Source organism: Agelaius tricolor, unplaced genomic scaffold (assembly GCF_023055355.1).
Source record: "Agelaius tricolor isolate 1412-34295 unplaced genomic scaffold, bAgeTri1.0.p SCAF_1, whole genome shotgun sequence".
Classification (NCBI taxonomy): Eukaryota; Metazoa; Chordata; class Aves; order Passeriformes; family Icteridae; genus Agelaius; species Agelaius tricolor.
The window spans coordinates 60,707,556-60,732,146 of record NW_027269261.1 but is presented as its reverse complement, the minus strand read 5'-3'; the positions used below and the strand labels follow the sequence as shown (position 1 = coordinate 60,732,146).

General features: G+C 36.7%; 2 protein-coding genes across 7 annotated transcripts in view; one reads left to right on the top strand and one right to left on the bottom strand.

Annotated features, from left to right (window-relative positions):
* AKAP7 (A-kinase anchoring protein 7) overlaps window positions 1-24,591 on the top strand; it is an 82,134-nt gene that overhangs the window by 6,318 nt on the left and 51,225 nt on the right. For all 5 annotated transcript variants that reach the window (XR_011680638.1, XR_011680636.1, XM_071436587.1 and 2 more), the window contains exons 3-6: window positions 571-716; window positions 5,366-5,502; window positions 9,661-9,821; window positions 16,406-16,518. Coding sequence is in view for 3 of the 5 variants with exons in the window: in XM_071436587.1 (XP_071292688.1) it covers window positions 571-716; window positions 5,366-5,502; window positions 9,661-9,821; window positions 16,406-16,518 (557 nt within the window). In the remaining 2 variants the exon portion in view is untranslated. The remainder of the gene's footprint in view (window positions 1-570; window positions 717-5,365; window positions 5,503-9,660; window positions 9,822-16,405; window positions 16,519-24,591) is intronic.
* MSH5 (mutS homolog 5) lies at window positions 20,874-23,832 on the bottom strand. 2 transcript variants are annotated; one of them, XM_071428869.1, is made up of 2 exons: window positions 21,136-23,832; window positions 20,874-21,069 (listed from the first exon to the last, which is right to left on the bottom strand). In XM_071428869.1, the coding sequence occupies exons 1-2, from the start codon at window positions 23,307-23,309 to the stop codon at window positions 20,874-20,876; spliced, it is 2,370 nt and encodes a 789-aa protein (XP_071284970.1). In that variant the 5' UTR covers window positions 23,310-23,832. The 2 variants fall into 2 exon arrangements, with proteins under 2 accessions (XP_071284970.1, XP_071284880.1); XM_071428779.1 differs by having other exon boundaries at window positions 20,874-23,832.

Genomic DNA, 24,591 nt, shown 5'->3' with positions numbered 1-24,591 from the left:
CACTATATCAGAAAGTGTCTCTGTGAAAGGAGGAGGTAGAGAGCAGATCTAGCTGGGATGATGTTTTCTTCTGGGCTGGGTTTGGTTCCTATGCTATTGGTTCATTACTCTTAGTCTACTACAACTTTTAGCTTTAATAATCCTATGTATTGCTGCATTTTATATTTCCAAATGCAGAATGCATGGGATTTCTGAAGTTTAATATTGGCCCTTCTGCTCTACAGTCATGTCCATGATCAAGTATGGATAATTTGCAGTCCTGTTGTCCTGCTGCATACGTTGGCTAAGGGAGGCTCACTGGTTTGGAAGCCATGTGTCTTGTCTGTGTTAGCAGCTTATAAACATGGCTTAGAGGTGTAGGCTGTGAGTTCAGGTGTGGTACTTCAGTTATATGGCTGCATTAATTCAGGTCAGAGTTGGATCCCAGTGAGACCGTTCAGAGCATGGGCAGAGCAGGTGAGTGGGAAGACATGCTCCAGTCAGTTGACTCAAGTCCAGCTCCTGTTGCTGTGATATTAAGAGAGTCTTTGTTTAAATGTCTGTGTGCTGAAAGTTACTTTTTTTTTTTAGTGCATGCAACTTCTGAACTAAGTATTAAGAAGAAAAGAAAGCGGACTACTGGAAGGGATATTGAAGAAGGCACTGAGAGAAAGAAGAAAAAGAACAAACAGTATCACCCAAATTATTTCATTTCTCTTCCAATTACTAATCCAAAGGTGATATTCTTTATTATACTAATTTGGTATAACCAGAATTACTTCAACAGCTGCATGTGTTTATAAAAACAGTGTTTGATATTGTGCAAAAAAATTTTTTTTTCAGGTAGTTTTAAAGAAACATTAGCAGTCTATTCAATGAGTAATGCTATGTTATGTAACAGTTTTTGTGAATAAAATTGCTTTTCTAAAAAAGACTGGAGGAAAAATACTTACATTTTTATTCAGTTTGTCAGTCTTATGGATTTCACTGAAGCTGGCTGAAATTTCCCTTCTGCAGTGTTCAGTATTGCCTATTTTGTTGTTCACATAGTATAAGGAAGAGAGACATTCCTATTTAATGAGAAAAATTCTAGCAATATTTTTAGATTTCTTTATAGATACAAATTTATATTTGGATCTGTTACTGTTTTAACTTGGCAGTTTGTAGTTTAGCATTTTACAGTAAAATGGTTCATCTTATTTAAAATTCAAGAAACTGTTGTTTTAGTGAGATGTTGTTAAGATAAATTCAGGAAATGCAAAGAGCTCTTTAAGAAAATGTATTTCCTTGCAGCTACATGAGTTGTCTCATTTAGGCAGTAAATGAAAATGATTTCTTACATCCTGCAGGTTGTCTCTGGTACACCTTTGATATCTTTTGTGTCTGAAACAAGGAAAGTAGGTGCCTTATGTTTAAAAAGTTGAACCCACCAGTTTAACAGCATTTGCAAATTTAGTTTGTGGGGTTTTTTAATATCAGAAGCTATCTCAGATGAATTTTAACTCATATTAAAAATCATTAACTCACTTTAACTTAAATACATCTGTATTATCAGTTCTCTTAAAAAGTAAAATAAGATTAAGAAAATATGAAATGAGACTAAAATAGGTTTGAAAGTGACACTGCATTCTTTGAGTCTTCAAAACATATGTGAAGAAGAGATTTTAAAGGCTGGTTTTATAAGATCCAGGATAGCCTGTTACAAATGTTGTAGGATATCTTTTGTGACATCCTATTTTAAAATATCTTCCAGATCTGTTTAACAAGTTCCATGACTTAACAAGTGCAAGAATAATGTAGTGGTTATATAACCTGGTAATTGAGAATTCCTGCTGACGATTGTTACTATGGCCAAGGGTTGGTTAGGAAGATCTTAACTATATTTGTTTTTTTATATGCCATTATTTAATCATATCGTTTTTTATATGCCATTATTTAGTCATATCATTTACAGAGTTAAGAAACAACTCTTTAAATTTAATCTCAGAGCATTTGAGAACTCCAGGACTTTGCTAGAAAGTTTTGTTTATACTTGCCTTAGAGGTAGAGTTGTTCTGAAAGTAGAAAATACACTATTGGAATTTTTATAGGCAATATCAGCCAAAATTTAGACACCTGATTTCTTGATAGTCAGAGTGAATCTGGTAATTGCTGGTAGTATTTCAGTTGGTAATGAGAGACCTTTATTTTTTGAAGAGCTTATTTTATTCTAGTGGAGTATTTTAAGCTAAGTGTTGTTTATTTGTATTTTATGTATTAATTTAAGCTTTACACAGAGGAAATTTTGTAATAAAGGATATTTCTGAAACATTTAATCAGCTGTTCCTCTTGGAAAATGAACAGTTTCCTTGTTTTCATTTTAATTGTTTTGAATCTTTAGAAATGAAAAGTGTTGTTTCATTAATTTTGAATTTATATTGAACTTTGCATTATTACTTGTGCAAAAATAGTTAAATAGATTATGATCATTGTATCTTTTTCTGTTTGTTCAGGGTTTTTTTTAAGTTATGACTTTCATGATATGCTATTGCTTGGTATGTTAGCCTTTCAGGGTTCTCCAGTCTTGACTATAATTGCAATTCATCTGTTAGGTCTCTAAAGCTTTACATTTACTTACTTGTAGTATCCTTGTAATAAGCAAAACAGTGTTATTCTATTGCTCCTCAGAATAAAGTACTTCAAGTAATGGAGAGGAGATCTTGAAATGAGTAGCTGAGGCCTTTTTTTGAACTTGCTTTTAAAAAAAAATTCAGAGGGAGGAATTGTTTAGTGTGATCTGCCTTAAAAAAGGTTTTGGATTAAGTTAGGACATGTCAAGTAAAAATAAATAGCATGATAGCAGTTGAAATGTAAGACAACACGTTTTAAGGTAATGTAAATAACAGGTTAAATAGCAATTCAAAATTTTTATTTACGCAGTGGGTCAATGCCTGTTACATAGCATTGAGAGAGTCCTAGTTTGCTTCATTAGAATAGTACACTCCAATGTTAATTGCACCTTAGATTTATTGGAGAAAACAGAACAAATCTGAAATTGTGATATGCATTGTGATGGCACACCTGTTTAACAGCTGTTGTTACGCTTTGATTGCATAACTTCAGGGAAAACGTCTGAAAAACAAGTTTCTAAAATTCAGAAGAACTTAGTTGAAAAATTTTTTTTCCTTTCCAATTAATTTCGATTGTGTAGACCATTGTCATTTAGCCAGAGAGAGAGGATGTGCTCAGCCTTCTTTTTATTTTACCTGTATCCAAAGGGCAGGATTTTTCATACTTTCTTGATGGATTCAGCAATAACTTTTCTCTGGAACTGATAAGTGGCTGTCTTTGGACTTAATCTTGTTCCAAAGCCATATTATTTGTTAGGTTTTTTAGCTTGGTGTCCTAATAGAGTTTATACAGCTATGAGCCTGTCCATCGGGGTCTTTTGGGTTTTCAACCTGTTGTCCAGTTTTGGACAGAAAAATTGACATCTCAGAGGTATTAATTTCCTACAGTTTTTGTGTCATTGGTGTTTGCATAAAAGAGTGAGCCTTGAAAGAACATGCTTTTGTAGCAATACTACTGAAGGGAACTATAGGGGTATGGGGACATGGGATATTGGCTGCTAAACTAAATACTGAGTAATATTGATCCCTTTCAGAGCTAGGATGCTTTTACCTGCTGTGAAAACACAGTTCCACATCTGTCTTCTGTACTCTGAAGGGCTTGTACACTTAAATTTATATTTTTTCTTTTGCCAGGTCATGGGTGCAAATTAAATTTAGAAGCAATAGTTGAAAATTTAATAGAATTGCAATTAGTATGGCAATTAGTATAGTTATTTAATTTTTGAGTTTTGTTTCTTTTTTTTTTTTTTTTTTTTGCTTTAGCTTATAAACTTAAATAATTATTCAGTCGATACATTGTAATTAGCAGGGATCACATTTACCAGTTCTTTGCTTAAATATGCATTAAATTCCTCCTGTATCTGAGACAATGAAACTGTTATTTATCCAGGATAAGATCAGTTCTGACATATGAAGGAAGATGATCTTATTGCAATCTTATGATTTATGATAAAATGTTGGTGGAATTTTCTTCATATGTCCTACACTACTTAAGACACTTGTGGTTTTGTAAATGCCATATCCCCTTTACTGGCTAGTAGCTCTTACCTTCCATCCTTCTCCCTACCCTTGCTACCATCAGTTCATTTGGGTTATGATTTAGTTATATTTATATGACACTACTAGATATCTATGGCTCATTAGGTAAAACTTCTGCATGGCAAAACTCATCTTTAGAAATTCAGTCAGAAAAATACTGAACACTCCCATTAGATTGTGGGTTTTTTTTCCCCAGGAAATTTATATGTTCCTTATGATTAACAGAGCTACCAAAATATATCAATTTTTTTTATACCTAAGAGCTACTTGTGCTTATTTTATAAAAGTCAAGTCTGTACAGTACACTTGTGAAGTGTTCACTACTGATTTTCAAATAAATAAATAACAAAAAAAGTGAGATTGGAGTTTTCAACATCCTTCTTTTAGATTTTATACACCAAAGATGATTTGTCTGTAATGTCTTTGTTCACTGTGCTTTAAGAAGTAATTCATTTTGTCAGATGGTCAGGTTTATTTGACTTGATCTAATTTTCACTAACATACTCAAGAATTATTGCAGGTTTTTGGTGTTTTGTTTTTTAAATTGCTACAATACAAGGAGCATAATATCAAGCACAGTAAACATTTTGTATACAATATATAGAGAATGTATAACCAAATAAATAATTTTAAATTTTAAAAAAGTAATTCCAGTGTTTTTAAAGAGAAGGACTGATGAAGTTAGAACTCTATACCTGTTGCAAGGAATTTTGTCTAAATACATTTGAAGGGAGTAGATACATTATATCTGTCTATTGGACAATATAATCAGAATTGCAAATTAGATATCTCTACAAATTAATTACTGAATATTCTGGTTTTGTATGTGCCCAGTCCTGCAAAGATCAGGTTTTCTTCAGTCACTTACCTGTGCATAGCAAGATAGACATTTAGCAGAGTGGGCAGAGCAATTCCTTGAAGAAGCTTTTTGTTGGTATTACTGGCAGTGTAAAACTGGATGATCTTAACCTGCTTCAGGAGGTTATGATACTTATGGAAGGAGGCTCCTATTAAGATGTGATGGGGCATGTCCAGTGATTTATTAATCACTCTATTTGTACCCAGTTTGGGTTCGCTCGGGTCAATTAGCACAGCTTTGTCAGCGGGTAAAACTTTCTTCTGCTAGAATGGTTTTTACATGAATGTTTGTTTTTAGTTTGAGTGCTTTCTTGTTCACTTGCATGATGGGATACAGTAATTGTAGTGGCTAACTGTTGTTTCTGTGTCTTTCTTCCCAGATTACTGGCAGTATTCAGGCTGTCCAAGATGCAATAGTACAAAAGGATCAAAGGCTTTCCAAAGCAATGGTTCGCTCTGGCTCATTGCATGTCACCATGTTAGTGATGCATTTATCCAGTGAAGAAGAAATTAGCATGTAGGTATTTAGTGTAAATTAAGTATATACTAGTATTTTTGCTTAATTGAGTATATACTAGTATTAAGCGTTCATAAAGAGACTAGCAGGGTTAACAGACACTTTTTAGTGCCATACACAGCCCTAATTTACTAGGGTTATTGAGCATTTAATTAATTTTGTTTTTAAAATGCTACTCTTAATATTAGCTATTTTCATAACTTATATGTCATAAACTCTGAACAAAGTATGTGTTTATCCACTGTGTTTCTCCTACTGTGTCCTGAACTTGCACACACAGATTTCATGTTTGCTAAAATAATTCTTTAAAAATAATGTTTTGATATAGGGGATAGGGGAATTAAAAATCTGTTGAAGTGCAGATTGCTCATAAGAAAGAGAGAATCCAAGGTAGAATGTAGGAACCATTTGGTAGTCAAGGGCATGCTTCTAATAAGGAGAAGTATTTTGGCTGAAAGCATTTGACACACCTAAAAATAATGAATGATCAGTATATCTAAATCAGTTGCCTTGTTTTTACATGCTTGTTTTCTTTGAATGCTATATCCTTGAGATCTCTATACTCCTACCTGTCTTCACATCTGTGAAGATGCAAATTTGTCAGCATCAACAGTCTGATCTAAGGCAAGAGAAGCAGCCAGGAAGGAGAATTAAAAGGCAAGCAAAGGATACTAGATTTGGTCAATATCCTCCCCTCTCCATGTGCCTGGTTAATGAGTAAACTGTGATAGCATCTGAAAATTGGTGAGAACAACCACCAGCTGTTTATGTGAGATTTTTTTTTTTTTAAGGGTTTGAAGCAAACTTTTAATAAAAGGAGCATGGAATAGTACCTCAAACCACATGTGCCTCTTCATGAGTATTTTTTAAGAGTCCAAAACTGTATACCAAAACAAATGTTCTCCAATTCAGGATATTCTGCTACTCTGTGAGTCCCTTCTCAGCTTTCACTGTCTGAATGCCACTGAAGCACTGACTTACAGAGTTGTTCTCTGCCTCTCCCAGCAGAACTCTACAGTCCAGGTACTCAGAACTGTCCTCTAGTCAGCAGCAGCTTCCTCAGAGATTGACCCCTTCCCTGGCCAGATGCCTCCTATAGGTTTCTAGCTCAGCTATTCTCAGGTATTCTAGATTGCATGTTCTTTTAAATGAGATTTTTTTTAAAAAAATCATAACTGATGTTTTTTGTTTAATCTTCTGGGAGATCTGAAAGACTAAAATGCTGATTTTGCCCTCTTCTTGCTTCACCAATTTTTGATACCAGGTTAATGGAAAGAAAGCAAGATCCAGGCTGGCAAACAAACCTGTGTGTAATGTAGGGGAAAAGGGATCTCTCAAACAAAGTGCAGCTAGTCAACTGGGCATCTGAGAGTTCACAGATCCTTAGGTTTGGATCCATTGAGTTACTTAGATATCTACAGTTTTTCAACTGTGTTTGCACAATAGTGCCTCTGTCTATACAGAAATGAAATGTGTTGAATGCTATTTGAAGTCAAATGCGTGATAAGAATGTGCTAAACATAACATTCAATTCAGCACAAAGCCCTTTGTATGCTATTTTAGTACATACAGCTTTCACCCTGAAAATGGAACATCTGTATTCTAGGCTGCTCTTTCTAAGGGAATCCAGACCTGCAATTCCCATGTGAGTTTCCTAACTGACTGTGGTCTAGCCTTCATGAATACACTATACATCTCTTTTTGTAGGACTGTATGAAATCAAGAGTGTGAAATTTTGAAACTAGAAAGAAAGCAAGCAATCAAGACTCCTGACAGCACTCCCTTCAAGTCAGGAAGTTCTACTCTATGCTAACTGTGCATAGTCATGGGATCAGGTGCTAGAAATCAGGATGCCTGCCTTTGCAGTAAATGCCTAATTATGAGATTATAGGGTCAAGGTTTTCTTGCTCATTTTCTGTCAAAAACTCTGTGAATCTCACCTTTGCATTACAAGTAACAGGAATGGCAGAATTGAGTTCGGCTTTTTTTGCGAGATTGCTTTTTCGAACAAGTGATCAAAATTGAAACTCAGAAATTTCTAAAAAGAAACTTTGTGAATTTTAAGGACTACAATATTTATATTACAACAACACAGAAAGAAAACAGGCATTGCTTCTATAATTCTAGCTTGTGTTCACTTAGAATATGCTGGTTTAATTATTTTTTAATTTCCTTTTTGACTTTAGATCAAAGTGCTTGTAAACTTTTTGGGTATCTCTGTGGATTAGTTGCACTGAGTGTAATTACCAGTTGGCATTGTAAATACTATTTGGTATGGAATAACAAGAAAATACCACTGTTGTGTTTTTAGCTATTGACTCAGTGGAAATGTTTGTCCTTGGGCATTATTCTTACAAAGCCATTGTTAGATGTTATGAAGTGGTTGATAGAATACAAAGGCAAGATAGCTAGAGTGAGATGACAGCTATTTTTCTACATATTTTAGTGTTTGCAAGATTATAAATAAAAGAAAAAGTAGAACTAGATCTTCAGTGCCACAGTGCTAAACTGAAAGCACAGTGCACTGTGTGGGTTGACCTTACATGGAACTCATTGGGTGGACTTGGGCTAGTCAGTGAGTTCTGCAGCAGACCCTACAGTATGGAAATATAAATCTTTGTTCAGCTAAAGAACAGAGCTTTCCATGGACTTTCTTTGGACTAGTTCTCACATGTAAAAACTCCAGAGATGGATTTTAGATACATTCATGAATCAATACTTAAAAGCCCTCTGCAAGCTTCAAATTAATTTGACTCAGTGTATTTGAAATATCTGTACTTGTTTTGGACCAATTTTTAGGTTCATGTTGGTAAATAAATCTATGCCTGCTTACATATGAAGTAATCTGACAGGTAGAACCAGTATTAGATGGTGTTTTTGAAAGATCTTGAAGTACAGCACATAAGGAAGACACAGGAACAGGCTTGTTTAACAGTGATAGGAGGGTAGGTAAGTGACAGAGACTACACTTACAGTAAAATATCTTTTACAAGGAACGTTTGCGTTTAAAATGGTTATAAAGGAGCTAAAGTACTTCCAGCTTATAGATTAAAACCCTCTGAAAAGACTACAAGGGGACTCTATCAGTGAAGGAAATTCTGTCATGTAATCCACCTTCATGTGTTTCTTAACTTACCCTAGGTTCCAGTTTTGCACAGTTCACATCGAGTCCACCTTGTTAAACACAATGAAAATGTGTAGAGATTCTTGGAATTGTACAGGCTTCAATGAAATAATTTAACCTACCCTAGAAATCGGTGATTGCTTTCATCCAGCTAGGACGGAAAAAGTAAACCTACCTCTTTTGAGCATTTTTAACCTATTACTGCCATCTAGCGTTTATAAAGTCTGCATCGATTTGGGGAAAAGATTACATTCAGGTTAATTGAATAGAATTAAAACTGTGAGATGTGAGAAATCTTTTAGAAAACACTAAAATGTTTATGTGGTTTTTGTTTAGAATTTAAATCACTTTTAGTGCAGGTCAAAACAATTATTTCATGTAATTGTACATGCACTTGATGTGGCTAATTAAGATGATTATTAAAGTGCATGTAATTGTACATGCACTTGATGTGGCTAATTAAGATGATTATACTTCTTTTAATAACAATTCTCCATGAGCTTAATTGTAATTTCCATATAATTTTATCATTATATATATAATGTCAGATATTATATATATAATATCTGTTTATAATTTAACTAACACTTTTGTAACTTTGAATGAAAAAGAATCTTAGTTCGATTGACATATCAGGACAGGAAAAAAATTAATTTAAGAATGGAAAACAAAATGCTTCTAAATAATCATCTTTTTTAAATGGGATTCACAAAGTAATAGGGACACTATCATGTTAATATCTGGATACCTTGAGGACTGAGATAAACCCTTTTGAGGAATTGCACCCACTGCTAAGTCTGCCTTTATTATTTGTTTGGTTTTACAGCACAGTGTATGAACCACTTTACCTTTATAAAATGGTGGTAATAATAATAATAACAACAACTGTATTGATAGAAATTAGTGCAAAAGTACCGCAGTAGATAATAAATTGGTACTAAAAATATCTTTGCTACATTTATTGATATAATGATTAATAGCAATATTAACAGCAGAAATGTGTTTGACATTGGTCTTTTATTTCCTCTCAACAGAGCAGTTGGTGCTCTTTCAGACAGCAAGGTTTTTGTAGATGATCTCCTGAAAGGAAAAAGAGTGGATTTGTCTTTTCAAGGAATTGATCACTTCAGAAATCAAGTTGGATTTGCAAATTTGGCAGAAAATGATCATACAGCACTACTTAAGGAAATAGCAGGTACAACTTGTCAATCTAGTTTAAGTGTTTTAAAGACTTCTCAACAACCTAAATGAGAATTTAGTCAATATTAATTTACCTTTAACAACTGTAAATGCTACATAATTAATTCCCTAGCCTACTTTGCATATTTCAAAATTATGTTAATGAATTGCAGACAGTACTGTTCTCTGATAGCTTTTTATTCAGTATATGTAAAAAACATAGTGCAAATTTGTAAATGGGATGTAAAGACTCCATGCTACCTTGTTTTGGTCCCATTTTTATCTGCCTATGAGTCTATACTTAAACTATGTTGTTTACAGATATTTAATAAAAATTCTCAAAGAACAGTACTGTCTGTAATTCATTGGTGTCCTTTAAAACTATCCCAGCAATTCCAACTATTCCTTGGAAAGATTCTTTAAAAGAGTTTTTCAGTATTGATGAATTATCTTTTGTGTTCTGAGGAATGTGAGGTCACACCATTTTTTAATAGAGCAATAACCCATTTTGCAGAGTAGCAAGGACTGGTGCTGTCACACTACCTCTTTGCAGTCCAGTACAGAGGGAAAAATTGAAAAAGTCTTTATTAATACAGTGTTTCTCTAGCAATTCATTAGTTTCATTTCTGAAGTGCAGCTGGTTTGACCTTTTACAAAGACCTCAGCTGAATTTATTAAGGAATCACTGTTTTGCTGCTTCCAAGATTATGTATGGCTTCTGCTATGTTCTAAGGTGAAGTTTGATTTAATGTTGTTACTTTGTGTTGTACATTAATGAAGGAGAAATGTTGAAAACATAGTCAATAGAAAATAGATGAAGTTAAATTAGCTTTCAAATGGTAGGAAACCATTTAGTTCCATAAATTATATAAGAGAAATTGTTTGATAATAACATCTGAACGTGGTCATTGCATGTCTGCTAATACCAATGTAGACGTAGGTTTGCCAGAGATGGAAGTCCAGGAAAAACAGAGCTAATGTGAATCTTCTGTTCTAATTTCCTAGTTACTCCCCAAAAATCCATTAAAAGACATTAGCATCATTTAATTATCTACCAGGAATAATGCTAAACAGTTCTGACAGGGGTTTGAGGAGTATTTTAATAACTCTTTGTCCAAGTCTTTTTAGAAATTGTGTGCTTACAGTGACATATACAATTACAGGACATTTTGAAAAACTTTCTTTTTTCTGCTTTGCTGCACCACAGAATATTTGAATGACTGTTGAGGGTTAGTCCCAGCTGGCAGCTCAGTCTCTCACAGCCACTCGCTCACTCTTCCCCAGCCATTTTGGGGGAGAGAGTCAGAAGAGTAAAAGTGAGAAGACTTGTGGGTTGACATAAAGGCAGTTTAATAGGGAAAGCGAACACCATGCACTCAATAGAGCAAAACAAGGAATTCATTCACCATTTCCCATGGGCAGGCACATATTCAGCCCTTCAGCGATTCAACATGGCTCCATCAGTAAGAGTGATTTGGGAAGACAAATGCCATCCTCCTTCCTTCTTCTTTCCCCAGCACTATATATGCTAAGGGTGATACCATACAGAATAGAATATCTCTGTGGTCAGTTGGGCTCAGCTGTCCCAGCTGCGTCCCCTCCCAGCTCCTTGTGCACCTCCAGCCACTTGCTGGAGAGGTGGGCTGAGAAACTGGAAAGGTCTTGGCTCTGTGCAAGTGCTGCTCAGTAGTAACCAAGACATCCCTGAACTAACAAACCTCTGTTCAGCATAAATCCAAAAAATAACCCTATACAAGGTACTATGAAGAAAAGTACCCAGCCAAAACCAGCACAAATACTAAGCGAATTTGGAAAGAGTAATGAAGTGCTTGGTTTTTATTTTGATAACTACATTGTAAATGCTGCTTGAAGCTGATGAAAGTGAATAAGTGAATCCTGTTTTTTTACCTACAGGATTTGCAGATGTTGATTTTATGGATTAATGATGCGTGTTATGGTCTGACCATGAGAGGGAGCTTGTATTTCACAAACGGAAAAATTACTCTTCTGTTTATACATACAAATATTTCATTTGCTTTTGGTCCTTTGTTTTTAAGAAATGTTGATTAGTTGTCTTAAGTATTTTAATTCAGTTAGGACTGCACTGTAGTACAACAGTCAGTTAGGCTGACATGCAGTACAACTGACTTAGTAATTTTCTTTAACTTTAGTTGTGTATAAATGGCATTTAGGCTAATCTCTTTGAATTGATTTCCTAGCAGTCCACACTAGAGAGTAAGAGAAATGGAAAGTGAGTCATACTGTCCATCTTCTTCTCTAAAAACATTACAGCTTTACTTGAGCATAAACTTACATTGCCACCATACAAAAGCAATCTTACCCCTTTGTGCAGCCACATGGAGAATTTAGCTGTCGAAAAATTAACATTTTAACCTTTGCCAGCTAATTTTTAGCCTATTTAGCTTGCCCATGAAGTTTACTGAATAGCTACATAACTGTTGGCAGGAAAGATAGGAGCAATGGCAGGCATGGGGCTAGAGAGAAACAGTCTATTCTGACAAGGATGATAGTTTAAAGCTCATCAAGGATGAGCTTCTTTAAAAATTGTGAATCCACACATTTAGCATCCATTTGAGGGTGAATTGCATTGCCCTCCCTTCAGGCAGCCAAGGGAAATAGTTTAATTCAGTTAATTTAGTTCACTTTAGTTACAGATGGCTGAAGCTATGATAAATGAATTTTGCCTCTTGTCAGTTGTTCTTAGGTCATTTCACATGATGAAAAAATTGGGAACTCAGAGGTATTGTAATTTTCCATTAGAACAACTGATTTGTACAAAGTGAGGAAAAAGGTGACAGTCCAAATGCTGTTGTTTAGTTAGGTGGGACTGGAAGCATTCTCTGAAATGATGAAATTATTCTCTGAAATCATACTGAAAACGAGGACAGCAAATGCTTTTAGATTTTAATCTACATTCTTTTTCATATTGTGCTGCCTAACACTGAATTACAATAGCTCTGAGAAATAGCTCACTAAAATGAAGCAATATGCTTACTGTGATTTAAAAGAAGGTACCATCATTCCCCTCTTTTTGTGGTCATAACAAACTTATAGAAAGTATTAGAATGGCTTGAAGCCAGTATAAGCAGAAAGTTTTATTAGGAAGTTCTACTTATGTTTCTTTTTCAGTTCAGGACTTTACCTTCACATTGTCACTGTCTTGTAAGGCTTAGCTTATGTACTGACATTGCTAGGCCCAGCTGCTCCATGGATACTACTTTATGAATGAGCTTATCTTTCTTATGTATATGTGTGTGGTGATGGAGAGAAACAGAACAACCCATGCATACTCCTCATGAGTGCTTGAAGTAACAGTATAGCTTGCTGATACATGGCAGGGGTCTGGGACAGTGACAGCTCATTGCAGAAAAGTCAAACTAATACACAACCAAGGAGCAGTGGAGGAACTACTGGAAAACTGGCTTGACTCTGGCTTATCTTTTGGCCCATCTCTTAAAAAGCTCTAAGAATTTAATAATTTTAGCAGGGCTTAACATTATAGTTCTAATGGTAAGTTATCTATGGTCAGCTTTTCTTCATTTCCATGTGTAAAGTCAAAAAAAAAATCAATAAAAAGACAGAATACTGTTTCTAAATTATAAACATTTTAGTTGAAGGAACATGGTTTTGAGACAAGCAGAAATTATTAGTCTGGAAGTAAACCTGCATATGTAGCATGTTTCTGTATCTAATGAAGTCTTTGGAAAGAAGATGGCCATTTGTATTATAGAATATGGCTCAATAAGTAATTTTACTATGAATTGTTCTGTATTGATCTAGCTGTTGGATTTTTGAGCTTTTCCCATGTAAAGTGGCTCTGAGTAAGCTTCATATATCACATTTCCATTCTAATTATAGGGAAAGAGTTGTCTAATGGATTCAGCTGCATCCAGTGTAAGAGGCAGATGATATTCAGTAATTTTGACATTATAAAAATGAGGTACAAAACGATATTACAGAGTACTTCAAACTGTATGAAAGGCAGTCTAAAAGCTGTCCAAAAATTTGTTCCAGGAAGTCATTGAGCTCGTAAAAATAGCTTTAACATTTCTAGGGTATACTTTGAAGCTGCAAACATCAGTCAGCCTGAGGCTAATAAAGGAAAACATAGATTTTGTTTGATTTTTCAGTCTAAGTAGTAATGATAACGTCTGGAGGAAAGATGGAGAATACTCATTTGTCAAGATGCCTGGGCACTGTCTGTCTATTTTTCTCATCACTGGCCTCTAATTTCTTTTCATTTAGGTAATCTCCATCATTAAAGTTAAAGTAAAAACTTTAACTTTTGTGTATTTGCCAGTCAACAAATCCACTTTTATGCTGTCTCACAAGCCTAGAACTTTCTCTTGCCCACAGCATCCATGTGTCCTTTCCAGTTTCTTCTAAATCCCTTTTTGTAGCCACTTCTTCAAAGAGCTTCATGGATATTAATAGCATTACATTATCTTGTAACCTTCCTGTACTCTCAGGAAAACATTTCTCTTTATTTCTTTTTTTTTTCCCCTCCACTTAGTCAGATTTCATTCTATTTTTCATTATTTTTGAAGAAGGAAACCTTGTGTTAATTATGTTCATAAGTTACCTTAACCAGTAAAATGTCGCACTTCTTGTACATGTTAAATTCCACAAAACTGGGGCTATCTGTAGTCCCAGCAAGCCCAATGTCTTGAGCCTGTGATGTTTAATATGTCTGTGCCATGACAAACTGTGTGAGAAATATGATGCCCCTGAGAACATGTGTAGACACACACCTACACATAGATAAATCTGTTACGTTAAAACTGCAGACTTTCTCTCTTCTTGCCTTTCTCTTCTGACCAGGGTTTTCATTGTTTTTTCTTGATTGGAATTGCCAGGTATGAAAGAGGATTTTGGAGATACATTGAACAGCTACCGAACAAAGCTATTTTGCACAGAACAGAGACAGGCAGGCCAGTGGTTCTGTTTAGCAGGGTAAAGTGCAGGTGCCCAGCTGTCCCACCCAATTCCCACACAGTCACAGCACTGTGTGATTGGTCTGCCCTGCTGACATCCCTGGGTTCGTACCTGGATCAGAGGCACATTGGCAAACCTCTGCTCTGATACTAAGCTCTTCCCAGAGTTAGGAGGGGACATTTGGAGAGGTGCAAATCTTCATCAGCACAGATCCTCATTGCAGAGTGTCAGATAAGACTGCATGGCCTAAGATGTGATGGCAGAAAAAAAATGGAGTTTTCAGAGGAGGGAAAAAAAAGACTGCTATGCACAAGACTGAGTCAGAACATCACATGGTAATGTAAACCTGGTTCTGATAAGATTTACCTTTGCTGGAACATCAAAGTCAGTGGGTCCCCAAATTGTGCTGTTCAGAGAATAGATACAGGAGCCAGAAAGCTCAGTGGGGATTTAGTGTAAATTTAGAAATGTCTCCGACAGATAAAATTTAAAATAATACAAGTAGGTCAGCTGTACTTGTGTTGTTTGCTTCCCGATGTGATTCTGTTTCTTCCAGGTATCAGAAAAAGGACTGTTGAACTATCAGGCAAAAAAATAATATATTTAAATGAACATACATTGTTTTGTTAGGGGCTGATTAAATCTATGTGATAAGATTGATAGTTTTCCCCCTATTTTGATTTTAGTTTGATTGTATGAGTGAGCTAGACCGACACCTGGTGAAAAATTGGAAGTTGTACTTGCAAAGAAATAAAAAGCTTAAGATTTTGCAGTTTTTCTGTTTTTCAGCAATAGAAATACTCTATTTCCCAGTATTATTTTTACCATAGATTTTTTTCAATTTTATCTAAACCTTTTGTCAACCAGAAATTTTTCATGTTGAAAGTATTTAATCTAAATAAAACCATGGAACATAATTCAGAAGTTGCACTGAAATTTATTTCCAAGACATTAAACATTACATTGGGCAGATGAGTTGAAAAACAGTAAACTAGGTCAATATTGTTGAGTTGTTTTCGCCTAGACTTTAAACAGATAAAAGTAGGAAAAAGTACATTAAAAGAAGGAAATTAGCTCAGAAGGCAACAGTGAAACTTTAAAAACCAAGCAAAAATCATCAGCACACCTAGTATGTTCTCTAATGCTGGCATGTAAATCCGGTGCCGAAACTTAGAGCTTTCACTTCTGAATTTCCTTTGGTCTGAGTGGGAGATTACACAAATAGAGATAATAGAATTACCACAGAATACTGGTTTTGAGTTGAGAATTCTGTTACACACGCAGAGTTTTCCTTAAGTTTCCCACACTTCCAGTGAGAGTGACTCCTGAACAGTGCTAATGTTGAGTTTCTATTTTGATAGCAAAATCAGACAGCATGAACAGCTTTCTAATTGCCATTATTTAACTGATAGTAACTGCAGATATTTCACATGAAATATTATATCCATGTTCACATGAAATAATATAAAGCTCTGAAGAAATAACATGTACCTTTAAAATTAAGTAGAAGTCTTCCTGCTTTTTAGTACTCATCATCTTGTTTCTTTCACGTAAAGGACCCGTGACTAAAATTACATTTGAAAGCACATTTTAAGCATTATATTATGTAATTTATGTATTTATGCAATTTTCTCCTCCTGTCAGAAACTATGAAAAAGATATTTCAAGAAAAGGGGATCATGACAGGAGAAGAAAGAGCTTTTAAACCACATCTGACCTTCATGAAGTTGTCAAAATCAACAGAGCTACGTAAGCAGGTGAGCTCACATTTCACGTAACTCAGCAGCAATCTAGAAAGTTTAATTTGGAGATGGACAGTGTTCTTAATGCTGTAGCATCATATTTGCTACTTTGTAACCAGCTGAAGAGGTAAGACTTTTATGCTTTATAGAAATAATTAATGTATCTACTGTAGAAGCAGTCCTGTACTTAATTTATTGCTCTTGATATTCTCAGTGCAGTAATATCATGGTCTGTTTTCTGTTGGGAAATTAGGCAAGACCAAGGGATAAAAGTACTTGTTCAGAGTTGCAGAACTCCCATTAGGGGGTAGATTGTATGCAGGCTGTGTGTTTGCTGAGTTTTGTTACTGTATAGGAGAAAATGAGCAAATAAGCAGTAGAATTTCTGTTTGGATATGCATAGTAGGCAGTTAGTTCTCCACTGAATATGCTTTAGTGAATTTCAGAGTAATGAGGAAAAACTGTGTATCATGTAATTTAATATATCTTCTATATTCTCTCTTGCAGGCAGTTATTTCTTGCCTATTATGGGTTTTTTTTACAAAATACACAAATACATGAAAATAGGATATGACTGTGATTAAAGTACATAGAAGCAGTACTAGTGTATCTTTTTTTTAATTTCATATTAATTTAACTGTAGTACTGTATTATTTAACAAAAGGTATATGTCCGTACATTTTTTTACTGACATTGTATAGAATGTTTTATGTGATTCTTTAACATTGACTAGGAAAATAATTTTCAGAAAAAGTATTTTAAATAAGAATTAAAGTACATAAAACTAATCTTTTAAGTTGATTTTTTGTTAATAGTGGGTTGAAGTTAATAATTAAAGTTTAATTAGAAGTATCTCTAAAAATGCTGAAGGTGCATGTTTTAATTAAGTAGTGTTTTAAAATAAGTAGAAAGAAGGTAGTGAGATTTGAGATACATCAAGAAAATTTGAGGGTATGTGTACTTGTTCTAAAATAGAAATAAAGACTTAGCCACAGGATGCAGGTGGTATATGATAGATATTAAATTTTTAAACTCACAGAAGGCTTTTGCTTGAAATGACAGTTGGGTTTTTAAAATGCTAATTTTAAAAATCCACAGATCTTCTAGAATATCAGCTGTTCAGTGATTTAACTGGTTAAAAGATCTGAGACAATCAGGGTGGGATTTTTGCTATTCTGTGTTTTTTCTGTTTTTTGGCTGGTTGGTTGTTTCATTTACATTTATCTACCTTCCATGAAATATTAGCCAGGATACATCCTTTCTGTGTTCTGATATTCACTGCTGCTGACAGAACCAGGTCAATGTCATTCCAAATCATCTTCCTGAGCCTTCCATAATGCTGGATAATGCATATGATCTACTGCATAGAAGGATACTATGTATTAAAAATCTGTACATTTTTCTCTGTCAATTCAGTGTGAGGCATAAGCATCAGTCTTTACTATAATTTTTTCTTTCATTGTATTCCTGCACTTAGTTAGATAGTTTAATGCATTTACAGAAAACAGTAAATAAAAATATGTATCACAAAAGGAATAATTATTTGTCAGTGCATTTAAATACGATGTCTAATTGCATTTTCAGATCTTAGAACAATATGAAAAAGAAGAAAAGGGAAGTGGATGAAGGTTACATGAGCAAGCTTATAAAAGAGCAAATAGTACTGAAGTGGTTGAGTGTAGTTCTCAGCCGTAGCTTTATATAACTATATTAATTTATTTTTTAAATGTAGCTTCCTTATTTGCAACAATATTCTGTTAAGTCACCCTCCTCTCAATGACATCCAAATTCCACCAAAGTTTTATTTTGGGGGGAAAAATATCTGTTTTTTAAACCTTAATATAACTGTAGTAATTTTGAAATGTATATATTCTGTAGAGATTTTAACTTTTCCAGAGGTAAAAATGGTATTTACAAAGCAAAGAGTTTGAGAATTTAGAACTAGTAAAGATCTCAAGAAATCCAGTTTTCACTTTGAAGGCACATCATTAAGCTAACAATGGTAAATCTAAAAAACTTGGAAACAGATATTAATAAAGGATGGAAGTGTGAAATAAAGTGGATTAGGAAAGAACTATGTGGTTTACTGTATCCCCTTCAGCTTCTCAAATTAAAGGACTTATTTACCTACTCAGAAGCGGGACCAACTTGTTCTTCATGCATAGTTGGACATTTCTCAGATTAGATGTGCCACTGAACACTTCCCCAAAAAGAGGAGGTATAGTGTGCTCCTAGGTGTCCTTGTAGAGGAGACAAAGGGATATAATTTACTTGCTCATGTTCAGCTATTTCCAGAATTATTTGAATGAGAAGAATCCTGGGTTAGTATCGTTATCTTCTATGCAAAGAACCTAATGAAGCACAATAAAAGAAGCAACTGGAGTTTTGTATTTGAAGATAATGTTTCTGTTCCTGCTTCCCTCACTCACCTCCTAAGTTGCCACCAGTCAGTCATAAGCCCTGTGTTTTCCATTTGTCCAGATTCCTATTTATTTCAGGGTGTGTTGTGAGGCACTTCATAAATGCTCTATGATGTTTGAAGGTCCTTTGATACCCAGTACTGCCAGAACCACAAATGCTGTGAAATTCATTTCATAGGTAGAAGATGACTGACAGCTAAATTGCTCTGATGGCATCTGCTTAATTAGTGCAGAGTATATCCCTAGCCTAGACAGTGGTTGACAGCAAAAAATGCTGAACTTATAAATCATGAATCTTTTGTATATTATATTCCTTTGTACAGTGTATCTTTACAATGCTGAATGTATAGTCAGTAAAAGAGAATATATTATTGAGAAAAATATTTGTATTTGCAACACTTCTGAGTATTGTTCAAGGCCTGATTCACTGTTGCCATTCACTTCAATGGTAACATCATAATGATACCAGATATTATGCAGACAGTATTATTATGATTGCACTGGAAATAGCATTAAATGCACAATTCAGTAATTTGTTTTTGTATTTTTTAATGTAAAGTATGTTAAACTTCTGTCACTTTCCAGTTTCATACAGAAATAGCATAAGGTACTTTATTTGGTAATAGTTTCCTTTATCATCAAGGAGGAAATTCCACACTGAAACAAACCCAAAGCAGTGTCTCAAATTTCAGATCTTTTGATGTACGCTGATATTCATCTTTTTGCTATCTTCAGCCAGATAACCAGATTACATGTTCAATACTTATAATTATGAAGTGATTTAATTTTTTTAAAATGTAAATTTTCTCTCAGTTTATGTGACATTAATATTTTTGGCTTCTTGAAATGACATATAGATGAGAGATGTAGTATGTCTTTTATTTGCCATAATGTAAGTGGTTAGAGCAAGTTTTGGCAGACAATAAGCTATCTAATGTCTCCTCTGTCTTATTTACATGAGGAATCTCAGGCACTTGCCTGGCTGCAGGAAAGGTTATTGCTTTGATAGTGTTTAGATATGGCTCTTGCATCATTAATTTTTTAATGAATTTTTCTTGCATATGCATACATAAAATACTGTGTTCAGTAAAGATCCTTTACATGACAAGAGAAGTAAAAGGGAATCCTCCCTTTGTGGTATTAATCCTCAAATGTTAATAATTGAAAATAGAATAGAATATGTGAAGTTCTCTCTTCAATTCCTAGAATTGTAATTTTGCCTTTATACCCATGAGGCACAGACACATAATATGCATGATACAACTGTATCATACAGAACCTTAAAGAAGAGAACAGTTCTCAGTAAAACTAAGGTACTGCTATTTATCAGTCCCCACTGAATCTGACCACCAGCATTCTTTTTATAACTAACCCCTGGGATCTCTGCCATTTGGACAGAAAAGCTGGTATAAGAAAAGCCACAAAGCCATTAAATCCCTCTGCATTGCCACTTATGCCAGCCTCTGTATCAGTGGTTTGTATTGGGACTACTGTTAATTGTTGGCACAAGAGTCTGAGCCACATATTTATTTGGAATCTTTTATGGTGATCCTAAAATGGCTGAAACCATCACTTTGGCCCAATATGAAACAATAAACACGTTCCTTTAATAGTCTTCTAAGACCAGTAGAAATGTGTTGTGATTTTTCTGCAGCATATTTTTTAATCTGAGGTTCCAGTAACAGGGACAGAAAATGCAAACTGAGTGACCCAACAGCTGTAAGAGGTTCTTAAAATTCTTCCTCTTTATACGCTCATATGATGCACCATATTGCAGGGATATGTAAGTACTTGGTTTAAGCAAGAAGAAGGAGAAGGAAGGACGTAAGTACAGACAGTTTGTTACAAGCTAAATGTCCTGGGAGGTGTCATGTCATAGTGATCATTCTTTAAAGTCCCAGACTCTCCATGGTAGGTATGATGCAGTCTATGTATTTAGACATACCCTGGCTACAGGACTGAGGCTGCAGAAGGCAACACCTCTTTAGACATGAACTCTTCCAAGTCCACCTGGGGATCGTCAAGGTCTATGCAAAGAAACTTTTCCACAACAGACTTGCATTTTTCCATCCTATCACATTTTGAAGGATGATCAAGACGTTTGATAGGTTTTCCGTTGCGTATCAGTTCTGATACTTCCACTCCTCTTTCAATAATTTTGGCTGGCATTCCTGCTAATGCAGCAATATTGGCAGCATGACTAACGGTGGACATGCCCTGTTTGATCTGGTAGAAAAATATCAACTCCTCTCCATCCTGATGGGTCTCCATGGTCAGGTACTCCAGAAGAGGTGTGTCAGGCAGGAGTTCTAGCTGCATTAAACTGTGAAAATTAGTGGAGACAAAGACCTGTGGACACTGTGTTCCTTGTCTGATCCAGTACCTCAGGACAGCAGCCAGAAGGGACAGGCCATCCAGTGTGTTGGTGCCTTTACCAAACTCATCAATAAGTACCAGGGACCTCTCTGTGGCATTGTTTACAGCCTTGGCAACCTGGTTAAGATCAATCATGAATGTGGAGAGCCCTACAGAAACTGATTCCCTACTGTGGATTCTTGTATAAATCCCATCAATTACTCCAATCTCTGCCTCTGCTGCAGGGACGTAACTGCCGATGAAAGCCATGTACACTATAAGACCCACCTGCTTTAAGTAAACACTCTTTCCAGAGGAGTTGGGCCCTGTGATAATCTTTATTCGTCTAGTAGCCTCACCGCTGTCCACAGGATTGGCCACAAAAGTCTTTGCACATAGTTCCATGAGTGGATGTCTCCCGTCCTTGATGTGGAAGCCGTGGCGGTGAGTAAAGCGGGGTCGGCAATAGCCGTTCTCTCGGGCTGTCGCTGCCAAGGCTAGCAGCACATCTAGGTGTGCAGTGTACTCAATCACGCTGTAAAGTACTTCAGACTTCTCCAGGATCCTTGTCTGCAGCTGGTGCATGATGAGTGTTTCCTGGTCTCTGATCTCACAGTGCAAGTCACCCAGCAGGCTGTCTAGCTCCTTGGTCCGGGCACTTCTGTAGTGCAGTTTATCCTCTGACAAGAACATGAAGTCCAAGCCTTCAATTTCGAAGTCAGTCTTATCCACCATATTTGGGAGGCGTGGAATGGAGAGAAGGAACCCAATCAAAGGAATGTAGATGACAGCGCAGGAGGGAATCTGATTGTCCAAAGTCTCCAGTTCTTTTCGTGCCACTTCTGTAAGGAAGTCTGACAGTCCCATCAGCTTTCGTTTCTTCTCATCAATTGTGGCATCTACATTGGGTCTAACAGTGAAGCGATTCTCAGAGAGGCTGCCTTCAAAGTCTACCACTTTGCTGATCAGGTTAGCAATGTAGTGCAGATCATCAGTGAAGACACGTGAAATAGTCTGAAAAAGTTCAATAGTGTTGGGCAGAGAACGACATGTGTCTCTAAGGCACACTGCATTGTAAGCTGTCTTATACAGTGCTTGCCAGTCACTAACTTTTGTGTTGGAAAGAGTCATCCTCTTTAAAATAAGAGGCACATTTTTAATATTCTTGAGGCAGTTTTGAAGAGTGAGGACTGTTTCGTGGTTCTGAGCTAGCAGGAAGAAGTTGATAACATCCAGCCGTTTGTTCAGCTCTGTCAGGTTCCGGGTAGGTCGTGTGAGCCACAACCTCAGCAGTTTTTCTCCCCATTTGCATCTGCAACGGTTTAAAATTCCAAATAAGCTAAATCCTTCTTTTAGTCCACTGGATAGCTTGTACACAGAAGGATGGATATCACTTTTAAATATCTGAAGGACACAGTAAGTGTCTTGGTCCATATTCACAGTATCTGATAGCACAAATTTTTTAAAGGCCAAAATAGGAACTGCTATACTGCTGTCTTCGAGTTCAACTCCAACCCTTCTTCTGTCTAGAAACTTAAGGAGCCCCCCTAAAGCTCGTATCATGAGTGGACTCTCAAAAGGGATGATTGAGGACAAATAGAGAATTTTCTCTGTGGCAGTCATATGAGATGGAATAAATGGAAATTGCCTAGACAGGATCCGTTGCTTGCTGACTTCTAGACCAAAATCTATGTTGGGAAACAGGACAATTTCTGGTTTTCCTATGTCTTTATCACCAGCAGTAGCTGTTAGGTTGGTCAGGAATTTAGCAATATTCTGGTCCTGTTTTGCACTGGTCACTATGCATTGAGGGTTAAGTTCCCCAATCACTTTTTGCAGTAGCTTGAGGTCTTCATTATCAGGTATGTCAGGCATGAAGTAGACTGAGCAATCTTCTGTATCATAGTAAGTAATTGCCAGCTGCCCTGCATACCACAGAACAGACATATGTGTCTCTGAGCTCTCTTGCTCCTCTTGCTCAGGCCCCAGTGCAGGTGGCAAGACACAGCTCGTGGCTGACGTGGCACTCATTTTTGCCAAGAGGTATTTTTATTCATAACTCATCCAAAAGGTCCTGAGAAGTAACTTTAATTGACAACAGGAAGTTAACAAATAGTCACTCTTCCAACCCTGGAGAATCTAAGATGCTACTAGGAATTAACTATACATGTTCAAGTAACACAGCCAGTAACTACAGCCACTTCCAAGGCTTCCGAGGAAGGAGTAATAGAGCTAACTACCAGCAATAGTTTTACAGTTTTTCTTTGTATCCTTTATTTTTTTTAAGTCTATGTGGACCCAAGTACCCATAAATACAGTAACATGGACAGACACGTATATCCATGCACAAAATCATCCCCCCTCAGAGGTTCGTGGCACACACCTGTGCTGACCGTGGCTTCTCTCAGCAGTGCAGCCCCACAGCCTGGCCATCATTTCAGGGTCGCAGCCCCATATTTATGCTGCAGCATCACGCAGCACCAGTTTCTATAGACGTACATAAGGGATGGGACATACCAATAATCCCTGTCAGCACCTCACTTTCAATCCTCTCCCACTTCTCAGCTCGCTTCTTACCCTCCTCACCACGGACGGGCAGCTCCTCTCAGCTGCTGCGCCTCCCTGCAGCCCAAAGCTCTTGTGCTGTTCCCTTTCCCTTCCTCCCCGGCCGGAGCCCGGCGCTCCGTCGGGAGGGCCTGTCAGGGGCCCGGACCCGCCTCTGCAGCCGGGCCGCGCCCACAGCGGCCCTGTCCCGGCCGGCGGGGCGGCCGCGCCGCAGGGAGTGACCTTGGGGCCGCCGGCGGGCCCCGCTTGGAGGAGCACCTGGTGCTGTGCTGGGTTGTGGGCTCTGGCACACGAAGCCCAGAGCTGCTTGCCTCTCTGCTACCTGCACTGTCACCACTGGAGCCTTCCTGCCCCTGGTCCCAAGGCTGACTGTGGCAGTAGCTACCAGGGCTGCGTGGGGTTCAACTGCTGGGATAGCTTCCCAGCGACACGGGCAGGAAAACCAAACATTGTAGGGCTGCCAAAAGCATTCTCCTGGTGCTCTGGCGGTCCTACAAGAGCTCCTCGTGCCGTGCCTCTCCAGGCCCGTGTTATTCGGCCGTGTCTTTTACAGGCATCATCCATTACAGTGCTCCTCGAGAGGCAGATGTCTTCCTCCTCCCCTTCCAGCACCAAATGCTTCGAGTACTCTTGTTTCTCACCCTCCCCCATAACAGCTTATCTTATTATCAGCATCTGTATTATTCCCATGTGGTAACAACTTTTCACTTGCATCTCTACTGCTCCAGACCCTTTCAGTTAAGAAATG